Genomic DNA, 20,155 nt, shown 5'->3' on the forward strand with positions numbered 1-20,155 from the left:
GAATATAATGCATGTCCTATCATCTGATATAGTCATTATTTCCTCTGTAATTTTAGGGTTTTATGGGGAAGAACGTGAGCATAGGTGAGTCTGAATCAGGTGTCAGTTTGTTGAATACCAACCAAAAACGGTAGACTTAACCCTGTAAGGCGTTGGAGAACCATTTTTGAGCAGAGTTCTTCCTTTGGGAAATGTGTGCTGGAAGAAATGTGAACATTGAATTAAAAGAGGCATGTATTTAATAATACTGGGCCTAAAGTTAGAAGTCAGGAGTTAAGGATTTGGGGAATGCTTTAGCTATTAAATAAACTTTGCAGTCAATATGAGCTAGAGCTATCAGTGAGCAACAGCGTTAAATTAGGCCAAGTACACAACCTCGTCCAACATTGCATATAATTGTGGCCACACTAACACTGATATGTTAGACTGGGAACTATAGCACCGTATGGAAATGATTAAACAGGAATGAATCTGTAATCCACAGGGGACCTTCTGGGTTGCAGGCCTTATGGCAGGAAAAAATGGCCAGCAACCACACTCCTTTTTTATATTTTTAATATATTCTATCACTTTTACATATGTTTTAGATTATTGGGGGTTATACGAAGGCAGCAAATTCATCATGTATGCAATTTCAGCCATTTGCAGTGGTATCACTATTTTTGGTTATGGAGGAATTCTTTATAATCCTGGCAAATATTGATATTGGGTAAAAGCGATAACTCTTTTGGGGCCTCTTAAGACATTCTGTTTCTTCAGATCTTATTTTCTTTCAAGTCTGCAGCCTCTGTATGTGCTGGAGGAAAGGAAGAACTCTGATAATAGGGTTTTCACTTCTCCACCTCAATCTCATGTTTCCTCTGAATGACATCGCCCATCATCCACTGCCCAGCTATCTTCTCCAAAACTCCTCTATTATTAGTGAGTAGCTTCCTGCTTTCAGGTAACCTGCCTCTGGATGTGTGTACATGCATGCACACATATTTATACAAATCACATATACATACATAAGTGCATTTATGTTGTGTTAAGTCTGAATTTTTTCCAGCTCCCTCTTATGTTAATTTTATTTAGCTTTGGCCTCGACTAGCTGCAGTTATTCACTTTGAAAATAGTTATCATTTTGTGCTTGGCATCTCTTCTCAGGTACTTATTAGCTTCCATATTGGACATAAGTTCTGGAAAATTCTCCATTTTCTTCACTCTTGTCTCTCTGTCTGGCTTTTGACATTTGGTCATGGCCAAACAAGCCTTCCTGATTCCTTATACTACACACACTCTGTGTACTTTCCCAAGCATGCCAGGACTCTCTGAGTCTTTAGTCAAATAGAGGTCAAATAGAGGTCATGTTCCATCTTTCTAGGAATATTTAAGCTATTAAATCATATGGAAATGAAATAAGATCAAATTATTCTTTTCTCTTTCCCTATTACAGAGGATGATTTTTTAAAGTAAAAAAGAAATTAATATTTGTATACTTTAGGAAGGGCTCTTATGGAGACATAAGCACAAAGTTATAATTCACAATAACCTCAAAACAAGAGTACTTATAATTGCAGCTACTAAATTATAAGTTTCCTCCCTCATAGTTTTCTTGTAATCTTTATTTATTTATTTATTTATTATTATACTTTAAGTTTTAGGGTACATGTGCACAATGTGCAGGTTAGTTACATATGTATACATGTGACATGCTGGTGCACTGCACCCACTAACTCGTCATCTAGCATTAGGTATATCTCCCAATGCTATCCCTCCCTCCTCCCCCCACCCCACAACAGTCCCCAGAGTGTGATGTTCCCCTTCCTGTGTCCATGTGTTCTCATTGTTCAATTCCCACCTATGAGTGAGAATATGTGGTGTTTGGTATTTTGTTCTTGTGACAGTTTACTGAGAATGATGATTTCCAGTTTCATCCATGTCCCTACAAAGGACATGAACTCATCATTTTTTATGGCTGCATAGTATTCCATGGTGTATATGTGCCACATTTTCTTAATCCAGTCTATCATTGTTGGACATTTGGGTTGGTTCCAAGTCTTTGCTATTGTGAATAATGCCGCAATAAACATATGTGTGCATGTGTCTTTATAGCAGCATGATTTATAGTCCTTTGGATATACACCCAGTAATGGGATGGCTGGGTCAAATGGTATTTCTAGTTCTAGATCCCTGAGGAATTGCCACACTGACTTCCACAATGGTTGAACTAGTTGACAGTCCCACCAACAGTGTAAAAGTGTTCCTATTTCTCCACATTCTCTCCAGCACCTGTTGTTTCCTGACTTTTTTAATGATTCCCATTCTAACTGGTGTGAAATGGTATCTCACTGTGGTTTTGATTTGCATTTCTCTGATGGCCAGTGATGGTGAGCATTTTTTTCATGTGTTTTTTGGCTGCATAAATGTCTTCTTTTGAGAAGTGTCTGTTCATGTCCTTTGCCCAGTTTTTGATGGGGTTGTTTGTTTTTTTCTTGTAAATTTGTTTGAGTTCATTGTAGATCCTGGATATTAGCCCTTTGTCAGATGAGTAGGTTGCAAAAATTTTCTCCCATTTCATGGGTTGCCTGTTCACTCTGATGGTAGTTTCTTTTGCTGTGCAGAAGCTCTTTAGTTTAATTAGATCCCATTTGCCAATTTTGTCTTTTGTTGCCATTGCTTTTGGTGTTTTAGACATGAAGTCCTTGCCCATGCCTATGTCCTCAATGGTATTGCCTAGGTTTTCTCCTAGGGTTTTTATGGTTTTAGGTCTAACATGTAAGTCTTTAATCCATCTTGAATTGATTTTTGTATAAGGTGTAAAGAAGGGATCCAGTTTCAGCTTTCTACATATGGCTAGCCAGTTTTCCCAGCACCATTTATTAAATAGGGAATCCTTTCCCCATTGCTTGTTTTTCTCAGGTTTGTCAAAGATCAGACAGTTGTAGATATGTGGCATTATTTCTGAGGGCTCTGTTCTGTTCCATTGATCTATATCTCTGTTTTGGTACCAGTACCATGCTGTTTTGGTTACTGTAGCCTTGTAGTATAGTTTGAAGTCAGGTATTATGATGCCTCCAGCTTTGTTCTTTTGGCTCAGGATTGACTTGGCAATGCGGGCTCTTTTTTGGTTCCATATGAACTTTAAAGCAGTTTTTTCCAGTTCTGTGAAGAAAGTCATTGGTAGCTTGATGGGGATGGCATTGAATCTGTAAATTACCTTGGGCAGTATGGCCATTTTCACGATATTGATTCTTCCTACCCATGAGCATGGAATGTTCTTCCATTTGTTTGTATCCTCTTTTATTTCCTTGAGCAGTGGTTTGTAGTTCTCCTTGAAGAGGTCCTTCACATCCCTTGTAAGTTGGATTCCTAGGTATTTTATTCTCTTTGAAGCAATTGTGAATGGGAGTTCACTCATGATTTGGCTCTCTGTTTGTCTGTTGTTGGTGTATAAGAATGCTTGTAATTTTTGTACATTGATTTTGTATCCTGAGACTTTGCTGAAGTTGCTTATCAGCTTAAGGAGATTTTGGGCTGAGACAATGGGGTTTTCTAGATATACAATCATGTCATCTGCAAACAGGGACAATTTGACTCCCTCCTTTCCTAATTGAATACCCTTTATTTCCTTCTCCTTCCTAATTGCCCTGGCCAGAACTTCCAACACTATGTTGAATAGGAGTGGTGAGAGAGGGCATCCCTGTCTTGTGCCAGTTTTCAAAGGGAATGCTTCCAGTTTTTGCCCATTCAGTATGATATTGGCTGTGGGTTTGTCGTAGATAGCTCTTATTATTTTGAGATACCTCCCATCAATACCTAATTTATTGAGAGTTTTTAGCATGAAGCGTTGTTGAATTTTGTCAAAGGCCTTTTCTGCATCTGTTGAGATAATCATGTGGTTTTTGTCTTTGGTTCTGTTTATATGCTGGATTACATTTATTGATTTGCATATATTGAACCAGCTTTACATCCCAGGGATGAAGCCCACTTGATCATGGTGGATAAGCTTTTCGATGTGCTACTGGATTCGGTTTGCCAGTATTTTTTTGAGGATTTTTGCATCAATGTTCATCAAGGGTATTGGTCTAAAATTCTGTTTTTTGGTTGTGTCTCTGCCAGGCTTTGGTATCAGAATGATGCTGGCCTCATAAAATGAGTTAGGGAGGATTCCCTCTTTTTCTATTGATTGGAATAGTTTCAGAAGGAATGGTACCAGTTCCTCCTTGTACCTCTGGTAGAATTTGGCTGTGAATCCATCTAGTCCTGGACTCTTTTTGGTTGGTAAGCTATTGATTATTGCCACAATTTCAGCTCCCGTTATTGGTCTATTCAGAGATTCAACTTCTTCCTGGTTTAGTCTTGGGAGAGTGTGTGTGTCGAGGAATTTATGCATTTCTTCTAGATTTTCTAGTTTATTTGCGTAGAGGTGTTTATAGTATTCTCTGATGGTAGTTTGTATTCCTGTGTGATCGGTGGTGATATCCCCTTATCATTTTTTATTGCATCTATTTGATTCTTCTCTCTTTTTTTCTTTATTAGTCTTGCTAGTGGTCTATCAATTTTGTTGATCCGTTCAAAAAACCAGCTCCTGGATTCGTTAATTTTTTGAAGGGTTTTTTGTGTCTCTATTTCCTTCAGTTCTGCTCTGATTTTGGTTATTTCTTGCCTTCTGCTAGCTTTTGAATGTGTTTGCTCTTGCTTTTCTAGTTCTTTTAATTGTGATGTTAGGATGTCAATTTTGGATCTTTTCTGCTTTCTCTTGTGGGCATTTAGTGCTATAAATTTCCCTCTACACACTGCTTTGAATGTGTCCCAGAGATTCTGGTATGTTGTGTCTTTGTTCTCGTAGGTTTCAAAGAACATCTTTATTTCTGCCTTCATTTCGTTATGTACCCAGTAGTCATTCAGGAGCAGGTTGGTCAGTTTCCATGTAGTTGAGCGGTTTTGAGTGAGTTTCTTAATCCTGAGTTCTAGTTTGATTGCACTGTGGTCTGAGAGATAGTTTGTTATAATTTCTGTTCTTTTACATTTGCTGAGGAGAGCTTTACTTCCAAGTATGTGGTCAATTTTGGAATAGGTGTGGTGTGGTGCTGAAAAAAATGTATATTCTGTTGATTTGGGGTGGAGAGTTCTGTAGATGTCTATTAGGTCCACTTGGTGCAGAGCTGAGTTCAATTCCTGGGTATTGTTGTTGACTTTCTGTCTTGTTGATCTGTGTAATGTTGCCAGTGGGGTGTTAAAGTCTCCCATTATTAATGTGTGGGAGTCTAAGTCTCTTTGTAGGTCACTCAGGACTTGCTTTATGAATCCGGGTGCTCCTGTATTGGGTGCATATATATTTAGGATAGTTAGCTCTTCTTGTTGAATTGATCCCTTTACCATTATGTAATGGCCTTCTTTGTCTCTTTTGATCTTTGTTGGTTTAAAGTCTGTTTTATCAGAGACTAGGATTGCAACCCCTGCCCTTTTTTGTTTTCCGTTTGCTTGGTAGATCTTCCTCCATCCTTTTATTTTGAGCCTATGTGTGTCTCTGCTCGTGAGATGCGTTTCCTGAATACAGCACACTGATGGGTCTGGACTCTTTATCCAATTTGCCAGTCTGTGTCTTTTAATTGGAGCATTTAGTCCATTTACATTTAAAGTTAATATTGTTATGTGTGAATTTGATCCTGTCATTATGATGTTAGCTGGTTATTTTGCTTGTTAGTTGATGTAGTTTCTTTCTAGTCTCGATGGTCTTTACATTTTGGCATGATTTTGCAGTGGCTGGTACCGGTTGTTCCTTTCCGTGTTTAGCGCTTCCTTCAGGAGCTCTGTTAGGGCAGGCCTGGTGGTGACAAAATCTCTCAGCATTTGCTTGTCTGTAAAGGATTTTATTTCTCCTTCATTTATGAAGCTTAGTTTGGCTGGATATGAAATTTTGAGTTGAAAATTCTTTTCTTTAAGAATGTTGAATATTGGCCCCCACTCTCTTCTGGCTTGTAGAGTTTCTGCCGAGAGATCTGCTGTTATTCTGATGGGCTTCCCTTTGTAGGTAACCCGACCTTTCTCTCTGGCTGCCCTTAACATTTTTTCCTTCTTTTCAACTTTGGTGAATCTGACAATTATGTGTCTTGGTGTTGCTCTTCTCGAGGAGTATCTTTGTGGCATTCTCTGTATTTCCTGAATCTGAATGTTGGCCTGCCTTGCTAGATTGGGGAAGTTCTCCTGGATAATATCCTGCAGAGTGTTTTCCAACTTGGTTCCATTCTCCCTGTCACTTTCAGGTACACCAATCAGACGTAGATTTGGTCTTTTCACATAGTCCCATATTTCTTGGAGGCTTTGCTCGTTTCTTTTTATTCTTTTTCCTCTAAACTTCCCTTGTCGCTTCATTTCATTCGTTTCATCTTCTATCGCTGATACCCTTTCTTCCAGTTGATCGCATCGGCTACTGAGGCTTCTGCATTCTTCACGTAGTTTTCGAGCCTTGATTTTCAGCTCCATCAGCTCCTTTAAGCACTTCTCTGTATTGGTTATTCTAGTTATACATTCTTCTAAATTTTTTCCAAGTTTTCCACTTCTTTGCCTTTGGTTTGAATGTCCTCCCATAGCTCGGAGTAATTTGATCGTCTGAAGCCTTCTTCTCTCAGCTCGTCAAAGTCATTCTCCATCCAGCTTTGTTCTGTAGCTGGTGAGGAACTGTGTTCCTTTGGAGGAGGAGAGGTGCTCTGCTTTTTAGAGTTTCCAGTTTTTCTGCTCTGTTTTTTCCCCATTTTTGTGGTTTTATCTACTTTTGGTCTTTGATGATGGTGATGTACAGATGGCTTTTTGGTGTGGATGTCCTTTCTGTTTGTTAGTTTTCCTTCTAACAGACAGGACCCTCAGCTGCAGGTCTGTTGCAGTACCCGGCCGTGTGAGGTGTCAATCTGCCCTTGCTGGTGGGTCCCTCCCAGTTAGGCTGCTCGGGGGTCAGGGGTCAGGGACCCACTTGAGGAAGCAGTCTGCCCATTCTCAGATCTCTAGCTGTGTACTGGGAGAACCACTGCTCTCTTCAAAGCTGTCAGACAGGGACATTTAAGTCTGCAGAGGTTACTGCTGTCTTTTTGTTTGTCTGTGCCCTGCCCCCAGAGGTGGAGCCTACAGTGGCCCGCAGGCCTCCTTGAGCTGTGGTGGGCTCCACCCAGTTCGAGCTTCCTGGCTGCTTTGTTTACCTAAGCAAGCCTGGGCAATGGCAGGCGCTCCTCCCCCAGCCTCACTGACGCCTTGCAGTTTGATCTCAGACTGCTGTGCTAGCACTCAGCGAGACTCCGTGGGCGTAGGACCCTCCAAGCCATGTGCGGGATATAATCTCCTGGTGCGCCATTTTTTAAGCCCGTCGGAAAAGCGCAGTATTTGGGTGGGAGTGACCCGATTTTCCAGGTGCCGTCTGTCACCACATTCTTTGACTAGGAAAGGGAACTCCCTGACCCCTTGCTCTTCCCGAGTGAGGCAATGCCTCGCCCTGCTTCGGCTCACGCACGGTGCACGCACCCACTGACCTGCATCCACTGTCTGGCACTCCCTAGTGAGATGAACCCGGTACCTCAGATGGAAATGCAGAAATCACCCGTCTTCTGCGTCGCTCACGCTGGGAGCTGTAGACCGGAGCTGTTCCTATTTGGCCATCTTGGCTCCTCCCCTCTTTTGTAATCTTTTTGAATGCTGTTACTAAAATGCCTGCCAGAGACAGTTACCCATTTGTAACAGGTGTGTTATATTTTACAATGAGCATTTTTACTGTCTATATCACTGCGTATGACAATGTTTGGCAACAACATAATTTCTGCCCTTTAAAACTGAAGTTCTACTTGCATGTCATTTTTTCTTTCAAAACAGACAATTTTCCTTTTCTCTAAACATATTAATCATAAAGGTAAAAATCCATCAGATTATCGTTGGGCACTTTAGGCTTTTATGGAACTTGTATGAAATTCTTGGGCACATTTCATTGAATTTCATTGCAAATTATCAGTGTGATGTAATTTTTATTCCTATAAGAAATATGTTTCTACTGCTGTGCAAACATTAAATGAACAATGAAACTTAACGTCTTGTGGGAGGGCAAAGAAACACCTACAATATCAGGAACTGGAACTGTCTGCATAGCACAAAGTGAAGTGGAGTATGGTAATCAGAGAGCTGTCTTGGTTACTGGGAATGTCGAAGTTCCTAAATGCCAGGAATTGGAACTGTCTGCATAGCACAAAGTGAAGTGGAGTATGGTAATCAGAGAGATGTCTTGGTTACTAGGAATGTCAAAGTTCCGAAATGCCAGTTCCTAAATTCCTTATCCTAGGTGTTTTTTTTTTCCTTAAATATTTTCCTTTCCTCTCTTTTAAGATCTAGTAGAAAACAAAAATGGCAGGTTTATTCTTTTAAATATATATACATGTATATACAACATCATCTGCAAAAGTCCTTTATGTAAAATCACATAAAACTTCTGAAGCAATTGGTAAAGACCTGTAGGATGCATGTGAAATGAATGACAGAGTTCTTTACTTAATTATAAGTTTATATTCAAATATATTCGAAATTTTTTTTAAAGACCTTTCCAATTTCTATATTGTTGATCTATGCTTTTACTATTTATGATTTATTCCATGCAAATAGTCAATGAAAGCATTCTTCAGTTCATCCATTTTGATTATCTAACTCCATATTAATTATCAAGAAAAGTAAAATTACTATTTAAACCATTGATTTATTATTCATCAATGTAAGAAATATTGATTGAACACACATCTCATGCCATTTACTCTTTTGGGCATTAGGATGTCAGTGTATTCTCAAAGAGAGGTTAAAACCTGTCCAGTATGATTTGGAGTGTCCAAGCTCTATTTGAAGTCACAATTTTGAGGAAAACATGAGTAAAGACCTGGTGAAGGTGCTGTTGTAGTGATGCAATTACAATTTCCTAACAGAGCACAAGTATAGCTTTGATTGTGGGATTTTCTGTTGTTGCAGAATCCTTTTTCTCAAAACTAATTTGTACACTGATTCCCTAAATTCTAAAGCAACATTTCTTATTTACTCATGTATGTAGAGACGGAGTCTTGCTCTGTCGCCCAGTCTGGAATTCAATTGCGCAATCTCTGCTCACTGCAACCTCCACTTCCTGGGTTACAGTGATTCTGTCACCTCAGCCTTCCAAGTAGCTGGGATTACAGACACCCACTACCATGCCTGACTAATTTTTGTATTTTTAGTAGAGATAGGGTTTCACCACGCTGGCCAGGCTGATCTTGAACTGTTGACCTCAAGTCATCCGACCGCCTCGGCCTTCCAAAGTGCCAGGATTACAGGCATGAGCCACCGTGCCCAGTCTAAAGCAACATTTCTTAACCTGTTTTCTGCTGAAACCCATGCTAGCTGATGTTTATGTGCTTGTCACATTACTTGCACAATAAAGACAAGGGTAAACATTTTATTGTACATTTTAAGCATTGGATTACTGAATATTAAAAGGGATTTGGAGAAATTAAAAAATTAAAAGTCTAAGAGAAAAGTATCACATACAGTGTACAGACTGAAACATAGGTTCTAAGGGATATTGATCCAAGATAGATAGATAGATAGATGGGTGGATAGATAGATAGATAGAAGATAGATAGCTCAATACCAATATTGGTATTTATGTATACCAGTATTAGTGTGTATAAACAAAGTATGTCTATATATATATAGCTGTATATATAGCTGTGACTCCACACCCTTGTTCCTTACTGAAGGAAGCATATTTGGTGGCATGCAAGTGAATGAGAGTAACTTTATTGCTGGTACAGCCTTGAATCATCTCAATATACAAAGAATAAATCAGTTGCAAACAATGGCATGAGATACGCTTTATTGCTGATTCCAACACACTTGAAACTTGGGATCCTCCTTTTGAGAAACACTCCCTAAAGCACATAAACTAAGCTTTCATATAAGTCTCTTTGTTCTTCTCACCCAGCATTAGGTCTGTATAATACCCCTAATCAGATGTAGCTTGAAAACTGTTGACTTAACATAAAGAAACAAACAACCCTAAGATATATAATGAGTCATCTTGTCAAAATTAATCAACAGTTTTTTGGAATGTTTTTATTTTCTCATCTCTTTCCCTCTGTCACAGTCATCAACATTTCTGAGTGCCCATCTACATTTCTTTTGTACATCCCTTCATCCTTTCTGATGGTACTCTTTGGGGTATATGCGAACGACACTATCAACACAGAATGTGCTATTTTCGTTTGCTTTCCTGATCTAAGTTTTATTTTTGCTCTGAGCGTGTTAGGCTCTTCTACACAGTAATTGTCTCGCATAATGAACAACAACATGAATTCCCAAGGAAGCTAACTACTGTCGGGACCGACCTTACAACATTTCCCTTGCACGGTCACTGGCCTTACACCTCAATGCCATTGGTTTTAAGCAGCCTGACCAAGCAGCTCACTGGGCATAGTAAGAAATGGACCGATGTGCTTGATCAAGACACAGTACATTTATCAAAATGTTATGCATTTACTTGCTGAATTGCTACATTCTGAAACAAATTTGGAGAAATTAGAACATAGAAATTTTAAAAGAAAATCATCAAACATGAGGTGTTGGTTACAATGTAGGTTCTAAGGAATATTGGTGGTGATATATATATAATATATGTATATATACATATTTTATATACATGTATATATTATATATGTTATATATGTATATATACATATTTTATATATGTACATATTTTATATAATATATGTATATGTCTATATACATATTTTATATATGTATATATTTTATATAACATATATAGGTGGTTAGATATCTATCTATAGATCTATCTATAGATCTATCTATAGATCTGTCCTATGCCTTTGCAGGGATGTTCCTGAGAGAATTTCTAAGAAATCTCTGATTTAGAGTGTGCCTTAAAGTCAGCTTCCCAGGGAACCTGGCTTATAACACTCTCCAAACATAAAAATGAATCTAGTTTAAATTAAATCTGCTCTGAACTGCTCCTCAAATTTTCATAAGACAGATCAATAAATAGTTAGATATCTCACCACCAGTATTTTATTTTTATATAGCAAAATTAATACGTGTATATATACATTGTGTGTGTGTGTCTGTGTGTGTGTATGTGTATACTTTATATTCTACAGCAGTTTTAGGTTCACAGCAGAATTGAGAAGAAAATTTCCCATATACTCCCTGCCCCCACCCTCATAGTCTTCCCTGCTATTAACATTCTGCACCAGAGTGGAACATTTGTTACAATCAGTGAGATGAGCCTACTTTGGCACATTGTTGTCACCCAAAGTCCATAGTATACATTAAGTTTCACTCTTTGTGTTGAAAGTTCTGTGAACTTTGACAAACATATAATGACATGTATCCACCATTATAATATGACACATACAGTTAGTTTCACCGCCCTAAAAATCTCCTGTGCTCTACCTATTCATTCCTCCTTGACCTACCTCCCACCCCATAATTCCTGGCAGATATTTTTCCTGTCTCCATAATTTTGCCTTTTCTAGAATGTCATATAGTCAAAATCAGACAGCATGTAGCCTTTTCAGATTGGCTTCTTTCACTTAGTAACCTACATTTAAGGTAGTGCTGAGGTTTTTCAGAGTATTAAAAAGAGAACAATGAATGTTGTTCTTATTTTACAGAGTTAAAGGAATTGTATATTATTATCAGCTCCAATATCTAAAGAATAAATCAACTGCAAACTGCAAAATGAGATAAACTTTATGGTTGATTCCAACACACTTGAAATTTGCGATCCTTCTATGATAATTAGGTAAATCCATGGGTGAAACCCAAGAATAAATCCATTAACATTAACTTTCTTAACGGTGGCCACACTTACTTCTTTCTTTCCTTCCTTCCTTTTATTTTAGTTTTTTTTTTTTTGACCAAGTTTTGCTCTTGTTGTCCAGGCTGGAGTGCAGTTGCACTATCTTGGCTCACTGCAACCTTCGCCTCCTCGGTTCAAGCGATAATCTTGCCTTAGCCTACTGAGTTGCTGGGATTACGGGCGTGTGCCACCACGCAGGCTAATTTTTGTATTTTTAGAAGAGACAGGGATTCACCGTATTGGCCAGGCTGGTCTTGAACTCCTCACCTCAGTTGATCTGCTCACCTCAGCCTCCCAAACTGTTGGGATTACAGGCATGAGCCGCTATGCCCATCCGGCCACACTTCTTGAAGCATATATGTGGCAAAGTGCATCCAAGTCAAAAGATAAAGATAGTACATCTTCCAGGAGTATTAGTTTTATTTGATTACTGAAAGGAAACCACTTATATCAAAAAGTATAGATTTATAGTAGAATACAGAATTTTCATTAGGTTAAAACAAGAGACAAAAGAAATATGGAGTGAATGAAGGACTGCCTCTTGGCTAAGAGACTACCTAGACTCTCTGTAGGAAGCAAAGTCATGTTCTCCCTACATCAGAAATATTTCATTAGAAAATCTGCGGGGCAATTCAGAGGAGGTTTAATTTAAACTAGATTCATTTTTATGTTTGGAGAGTGTTATAAGTCAGGTTCCCTGGGAAGCTGACTTTAAGGCAGACTCCAAATCAGAAATTTCTTAGAAATTCTCTCAGGAACATCCCTGCAAAGGAGGGGAGGAAACAGAACTGGACATCTGCCTGGTGGCAGGTGGGGTTTAGCTGTGATGCAGGTGCAATAAGAGGCTCAGCCGATACCACGGGGAGCTCTGGAGCTGCCGTGGCTCTTCGTAGATGCCCTACATTGAGGCATAGGGCCTGGGCCATCTTATCTCCAACTCACCGGTCAATGAATGGAGCTGTTCCCAGGAGGAGGTGTAACTCTGGAGGGCAATTCCTGGGGCCTGACTCAACCATGAGCTGTCATCTGGCAACCTCCCAGGAGCTGGGGGAATGAACACCTTGATGTGGATGGAGAAAGCTGGGCAGTACAAGCCAGTATCTGTTATACGCAGGACAAGCCCAATGGCGTCCTTGAAAAGAAGGGCCTAGAACAAGTGAGTTCTGAGTACCATTCAATAAAAAAAATTTCTGCTTTTAATGCAATGCCTACCTCCAAAAGGAGAAATTTTTTTTTGCATATCCACTATAAGGAAAAATATAAAGAGACACACACACACACACACACACACACACACACACACACCATTCTGAATAGGAACTGGGAAACATAAAAGTCTTTGTTTTTGAATAGAGAACATTATTTTCCTCATTTTTTAAAAAGAAAAGGTTAATACTTAGCTAAGTCATAGATATATTACTAAAGTTGGTTCTAGATTCTCGTTATATGCAAAGAATTTGCTAAATCTTTTCAACCTTTGGTGAGCTCATAAAGATGAAAGTTTTATGCATAAAATACTTTAAAAAAAAATTCTGTACTTTAAGTGTGAGATTAATCTAATGGAAAGATTGCAGAGAAACTATTTATTTGACCATGGTCCAGTACCAGAAGAGCTACATATAAAAGTATAAAGATTTAAATCCAATTTGCATTCAAGGTTTGAATTTATAATTTGTACATTGGAACATTGCAATTTTATATGCTGCTGTGATCTCAGGCAGTTAGATTAAAACGTGATAGCGATGTCTCCAAGTCATACATTTATCTCTCTCCTACTTAAATATACTGATTTCTACAAACATAGGCTCCCTAAGCACAGCCACATATATCTCAGATACATGGCTTTGGTCATAGGGTCAGAGTCTAAATACCTTCTAGATACATCTTCACTATTGGTTTAGTGAGGAGGGAGAGGGACTTTCAAATCTCATTTTTTAAATGAATTTGCTATATCATCTTTACATATAACACAAATTATTCTCATACAACCCATAAATAAAAGTAGTTTAAAATGTCAAGAAAACAAACCATTCCTGTACTGGCCTCCATTGCTACCTGGCTCTATATTTTCCCTTAATATATTGATGAGTCCCTCATTAACTAGCACAGAGACAATACAAAGTGTAAGAAGCATCCCACTAATCACCAATTAGTTCCGTTCTATATGTTCACATACATTCTCTGACCTTTAGAAACATGAGATAGTCAACACTCAACAGTCAGCCTCTGCTTTAAGTTTGACTTAATGTAGACCCAAACCTTTGCTGCAGAAAAGTTTCATGTAACAAAAGTTTATTACACTAGCATTGAGTCTTTGGATATTTAAAATTTGTGGGCTTCAGTGTCTTCGTTTGTAAAATGAGTTGGTTGGGTTTGAAGCAGGTTATCTTCAGGATTCCTAATGCAACGTCTTAGATTACACTGTGATTTTATCTAGCTTTGGATATGACAGCACATGGCCGTTGACCTGTAACCAAGATTCAAGGACAGAGTGCAGTGTGACAAAACCATAGCGGATCTCTATTTCTGTGGCCCAACCCTGGCCAGGGTCTCAAGAGCCAGATTCCCTGGGTGGAGGCCACTAAGAGACAGTAAATAAATGATATCTGATATTGTAACAGTTCCCTTAAATTCTTAAACTGGGAGTGCATCTTTCCAAAGTTTTCAATTTACTGCATGAAAGTATCTTTTAACTCGAGCACAATCTGATTTAATAGTCCAATTGAAGGCATAGAAATAAAAATTTCTTCTTTAATTTGAAGGTGTCAGTTTTCATGTCAATGATGCTTTTTAAAAAATATTGTACTGATAAGAATGGCCATAATTAAAAAGTCAAAAAACAGTAGAAGTTGGTGCGGATGTGGTGAAATGGAACACTTTTACACTGCTGGTGGGAATGTAAATTAGTACAATCACTATGGAAAATAGTATGGAGATGCCTTAAAGAACTAAAAGTTGAACTACCATTTGATTCAGCAATCTCACTACTGGGTATCTACCCCACAAAAAAGTTATTATATGAAAAAGACACATCCTTATGCAAGTTTATAGCAGCACAATTCACAGTTGCAAAGATATGGAACCAACCCAAATGCCCATCAATCAACAAGTTGATGAAGAAAATGTAGTGCATATACTTCATGGAATGCTACTCAGCCATAAAAAGGAATGAAAAAATGTCTTTTGCAGCAACTAGGATGGAGCTGGAGGCCATTATTCTAAATGAAGTAAACCAGGAATGGAAAACTAAATATTGTATATTCTCATGTATAAACGGGAGCTAAGCTGTGAGGATGCAAAGGCATAATAATGACATAATGGACTGTGGGGACTCAAGGGGAAAGATTGGGCATGTGGTGAGAAATAAAAGACTATATATCGGGTACAGTGTACACTGCTCAGGTGATGGGTGCACAAAAATCTCAGAAATCACCACTAAAGAACTTACCAATATAACCAAAAACCACCTGTTCCCCCCAAATTATTGAAATTAAAATAATTTTTTATGTTCCTGACATTATGATAAGGTATATTCTTGAATCAGGTTTGTAGGCATCATATTAATCCTAATTAGAAATTAATTTACTTCAATTAATAAAATTCATTTGATACAATAAGAAATGCAACCTGTAATGTCCCAACACTGGATGGAGGGAAACTCCCTAATGCCAAAATAACTTGACTTGCTCTCTTTTTTAGGTCCTGTCCCAGTGCAGCCATCACCCTGTGAAGCTGATCAGTTTTCTTGTATCTATACACTCCAATGTGTCCCTCTCTCAGGGAAGTGTGATGGACATGAAGACTGCATAGATGGATCTGATGAAATGGATTGTCCTCTCAGCCCCACCCCTCCACTCTGTAGTAACATGGAGTTCCCGTGCTCTACAGACGAGTGTATACCTTCCCTCCTGCTATGCGATGGAGTGCCCGACTGCCACTTTAATGAAGATGAGCTCATCTGCTGTGAGTTATTTTCACTAACTCAGTGTGTCAGGGAAGGCATGCTGCTTTAAAATGAGAAAGAAAGCTCGACAGATAAAATGAAGTTCTCTAGAGCCTTACCGTGATTGTATCATTAATAACACAGCTTCCAGTGTTATGTTGCAAAACAAGGCATCTGTCCTTTGCTTAGTGTTTCCAGCAACACCCCGTTTGTGGTCATGCTAATTTTTGTTAAACCTATCTTTTTCCTTTTCCATTTATATCTGAGTCATTCATATGGGAGATGCCGTTATGTGTTCTTATCTCATTAACGTGTTTATGGAAGTGGTTTGAAGAAGTTCAGTTAGAATTTCTTCCTACCATAAAGGTTCATGAAAATGGCTCAAGTAAAGGGCATATTGATAGAGATTTCCTTTTTGATCAAGTGACAAATATTGATTTTAATGGGTATATATAGTTAAGGGTTGGATCTGGATAATTACCTGAGTAAATGTCATGTCATTAAGAGTCCATGGGATAATGCATCCTAGAGATGTGGGTTTGAATTTCATCCCTGTTACTTACTATGTGTGCAGTCTTGGCAGAAGTTATTTAAGTGCTGCCAATTTCATTTTGTCATCCAGGTATTGAATTCAATAATACCTGACTTACAAGGCTGTGATGAGTTGAGCAAATGCATGTAAAATTCCAGGCTGTGTATTCAGTACCTTTGATTTTTAGTATAATTAGCCAGTGTCAGGTAGGGAAGGGAAAATGTTAGGTAAGAAGTAATTACACACATCTTAAAGTGAGTACATATCATGGTGGTGTCCAAATACCCCTAACATTTTATTATTTGTTTGCTTCCTTACTTATTTTATATTTTATATTTTATTATACCATATTATATTTTTGGATGCGTGCTGCAGTGATAGTATTCCATAAACTACACGTTAATGATTATACTTTTTGGTATAGTAAAAGGCAGTTTGAAATGTAACTATAAGAGGGGAACATTGAATGAGGCTGGGTGCAGTGGCTCAGGCCTATTATCCCAGCGCTTTGAAAGGCCGAGGTGGGAGGATCCCTTGGGCCCAGGAGTTTAAGCCAGCCTGGGCAACATAGTGAGACCCCATCTATACAAAAATAGCAATAGTAATAACCAGGTATGGTGGTGCATGACTGTAGTTCCAGCTACTCTGGAGGCTGAGGTGGAAGGATTGCTTGGGCCCAGGAGTTTGAGGCTGCAGTCAACTATGATTGTGCCACTGTACCACTGCACCCTAGCCTGGGTGACAAAGTGAGACTCTGTCTCAAAAAGAAAAGAAAAGAAAAGAACAAAAGAAAGAGAGACAGAGAGAAGGAAGGAAGAGGGGAAGGGAGGAAAGGAGGAAGTGGGGAAGGGAGGAAAGGAGGAAGTGGGGGAGGGAGGGAGGGACAGAGAGGAGGAAGGAAGGAAGGAAAGGAAGGAAGGAAAGATGGAAAGATGGAAGGAAGAAAGCAAGGGCTATTTTAGGGTCCTGTGTAATATGGGACCTCTAGAAATCTGGAACAATTGGAAGAGGAGTAAAGATGAATGAAAGAAAAGAGAGATGACCTTGGGATGTTTAAAGGCTTTAGCCTTAAATCAGTGAAACTCTTTTCCTGGTTCGGGCTAACAAATTGGTTTTCCAACTCCCTGTTATTTCCTACCTATATATTGTCTCTGAGATAAAGCCAACCTGTCAGGTCTTCTAATCTTTTCTTAGAAACAAGGTAAGCAAATGGAGGTGAATAGAAAAGAGAAAGCCTGCCAAATTACTTTTCCCTGTTCCCATCAGAGCTCTAATGTAATTTGGCTGATAGAAATCATATTAAGTTCAATATAGCCATATGATATTTGGCTTCAAATAAGACTGCTATTTAAAGAGAAGCTTAGGAAAGTACTGTGTCCTTATAATGCTAAGCATTCATTGGAAAATTGGAGTTTGCCTAGTCCTGAGAAGTTCTGTTCCAAAAGGGAAATAAGCCCATGTTAGAAATAGACTGGGGACAAAATTCTAGAGCAAAATTATAGAATAAGAGAATTCAGTGGCCACAATTCACCAAACATTTGAAGATATAACAGACTTTGAGGGCTTTCCTATTGGTTTAGAATGTCATTTTGTAAACTCACATTCATTCGTTCATTTATTCACAAACCTCATTAAGATCCTAACTGATGCCACATATTATGTTACACATTGATGAGACAGATGGATATGACACTGTCAGAGCTCAGGCTGAAGATGTGCTATACATTAGGGAAGGAGGCTAGTCAGTGAAAGTGAGGAATACTATATGAGCAATCCTGTGACAGAGACAAGCACCTCGTGTTAGAAGGCACGTAGGGAACTCTCTATGGTGCTAGGGAGTCTTTACATTTTCACAAGAATAGTGATTACACAGCCAAACTTGGAAAGACAAATAGTCATTGGACGAATAAAGCAGAGATCTGGATTCAAGTGAAGTGAAGATTGTTCCAGGAGCAGAGAATAAGCCGTTAGAGTGAAGCATATTTTGTGTTGCTAGAGCAGAGCCAGTGGTTGGAAATGTAGAAAGAATCCTGGAGAGAGAAGCAGGACCCAGATCTTGCAGAATCCTCACCACCCTGCCACCATGCCAGTGCTATATAACTGCACTTAACTTGGATATGGGATGGATTGGAGTGAGGAAGAGGGGATGGTTAGGAGATGTCACAGTTCAAGTACAAAGCAAATGATTAGGTAACAGTGTAAGGTAAATATTATTAATAGGCTTAAGGGATGGTCAGGTGATGAGGAAGAGAAAGGAATCAGTAGTGACTTCCAAGACTGTGCTTTCAGGGATCATGTCTATAGTTTGCCACTAGAGAAGTTTTTTTGAACACATAATAGGGCACCAGAAGCACAAGGAAGAGGCACAGCCTTCTCTCCTGAGCATGAAGCTGGCTCTTGGTCTTGCTTTGTTCCAACTACCATTTGCCATTGATTATGTCCTTCTCTTCCTTCCAGAAAGTAAAAGGGAGAGAATGCAGTCTGAGTGGTTTTTTTAATCAAAAAAAAAAAAAAAAAGAAGGACTTCCAAGTTTCTAATTTGGACATCAGGTCAGCTCATGTGCCATTGCTTGAGCTAGGGAAAATAAGAGGAGAGGAACATGTTGGGGGAAGATGTGGCTTCAGTTTTAGATGTGTTGTATTTATGATACCTGAGACCCATGCACATGAAAAGGTTCAGAATGTGTTTGGAAGTGTATATATAAAGCTCAGGAGAGAGCTAAAATAACATAAGGTTACATGGCCATCAGCGTATGATTATTGAAGCTGTGGGTGTAGATGAGATCAAAGAGAGAGGATAGAGATAAAGTGGCAGGCAGAACCTGAAAGAACAGCTAAAAGACCGTTTAGAAAAAGCAGACATTGAAGACCCTGAGAAGATGTGGTCCTAGACATAGCGGGGTCACAAGAGACTGAGGATCTTAAAGGCAAAAATCCTTTAGTATCAAAATATTCACAGGTTGAAATGTTTCTGAGAGATCAGATAAGAGAGGGCCTAAAAAATATAAATTGGAAAAAGCCAAAAATGTGGTTTTTGGGATTTTGGAGAGAGAACTTTTTATGGAGTAGGAGGGCAGAATTCTGAAGCCATTCTTTTTTAAGAGCAAATGGGAAATGTCGAAGAGGGAAATCAATTGTAGATAACTCTTTCAAGAAGTTGCAATTGGAGTGGAATGCAGGAAAAAAGAATTGGTTTCTTTGTTTTCAGTGGCTTTCTCATGTTTAAATGTTGTAGGACTAAGGATTTGGAGATGTTTACAATTTTAGACAGGGAAATCGATAATAATTGATATTTGCAGGCCTTTATTTTTGTAGAAATGATTTTTCTAGCATTGGAAGTGTTTAGATAAACCTGTGAGTTCAACGTTTAAGAACACTTCGTATTGAATATTGTCTTTCCACTGGAAACATTAATTTTTCATGGACTGAAGCAATATAGTTTTTATCAAACATATCCCCTTTTTGTAAAAATATAAAAGAAAAGAAAAAGAAAAAGAAAAAAGAAGCATAGTTAATTATATGGAAGAACAGCACAAAACTAGAAACACTCTTTTCACTGATATTCCTCTGAGAGCCATCTTCTGTTCACCAGGAGGGTTTCAAGATTTCATCAGCTGTTGTGTCAGTCAATATCCTGGCAAGAAATAGTTATTGATATCGCATAGGTTGAAAAAATATTAATAAGGGGATTGTTTATTAGAGAAATAGTATGCATAGAAAAGCCATAAGGGATAGTAAGAGTGGGGGTTTTTATCACCTATAGACCAAAGAGTGTGAGAGGAGGTTCAGTTGCCTGAGCCTAGAGTGAGAAGGGAGTACTTGGTAAGAG

General features: G+C 38.6%; 1 protein-coding gene and 1 non-coding gene across 2 annotated transcripts in view; both read left to right on the forward strand.

Annotated features, from left to right (window-relative positions):
- Window positions 1-20,155, forward strand: part of MALRD1 (MAM and LDL receptor class A domain containing 1) — a 631,174-nt gene that overhangs the window by 479,540 nt on the left and 131,479 nt on the right. The window contains 1 exon segment of the mRNA XM_063780496.1: window positions 15,551-15,814. Coding sequence (XP_063636566.1) covers window positions 15,551-15,814 — 264 coding nt within the window.
- On the forward strand, window positions 18,600-18,816 carry LOC112204717 (small nucleolar RNA U3). The gene has a single exon (XR_002938376.2). It is a non-coding gene; the product is annotated as a small nucleolar RNA U3 (small nucleolar RNA).

The sequence above is a fragment of the Pan troglodytes genome, chromosome 8 (genome assembly GCF_028858775.2).
Source record: "Pan troglodytes isolate AG18354 chromosome 8, NHGRI_mPanTro3-v2.0_pri, whole genome shotgun sequence".
NCBI classification, from domain to species: domain Eukaryota; kingdom Metazoa; phylum Chordata; class Mammalia; order Primates; family Hominidae; genus Pan; species Pan troglodytes.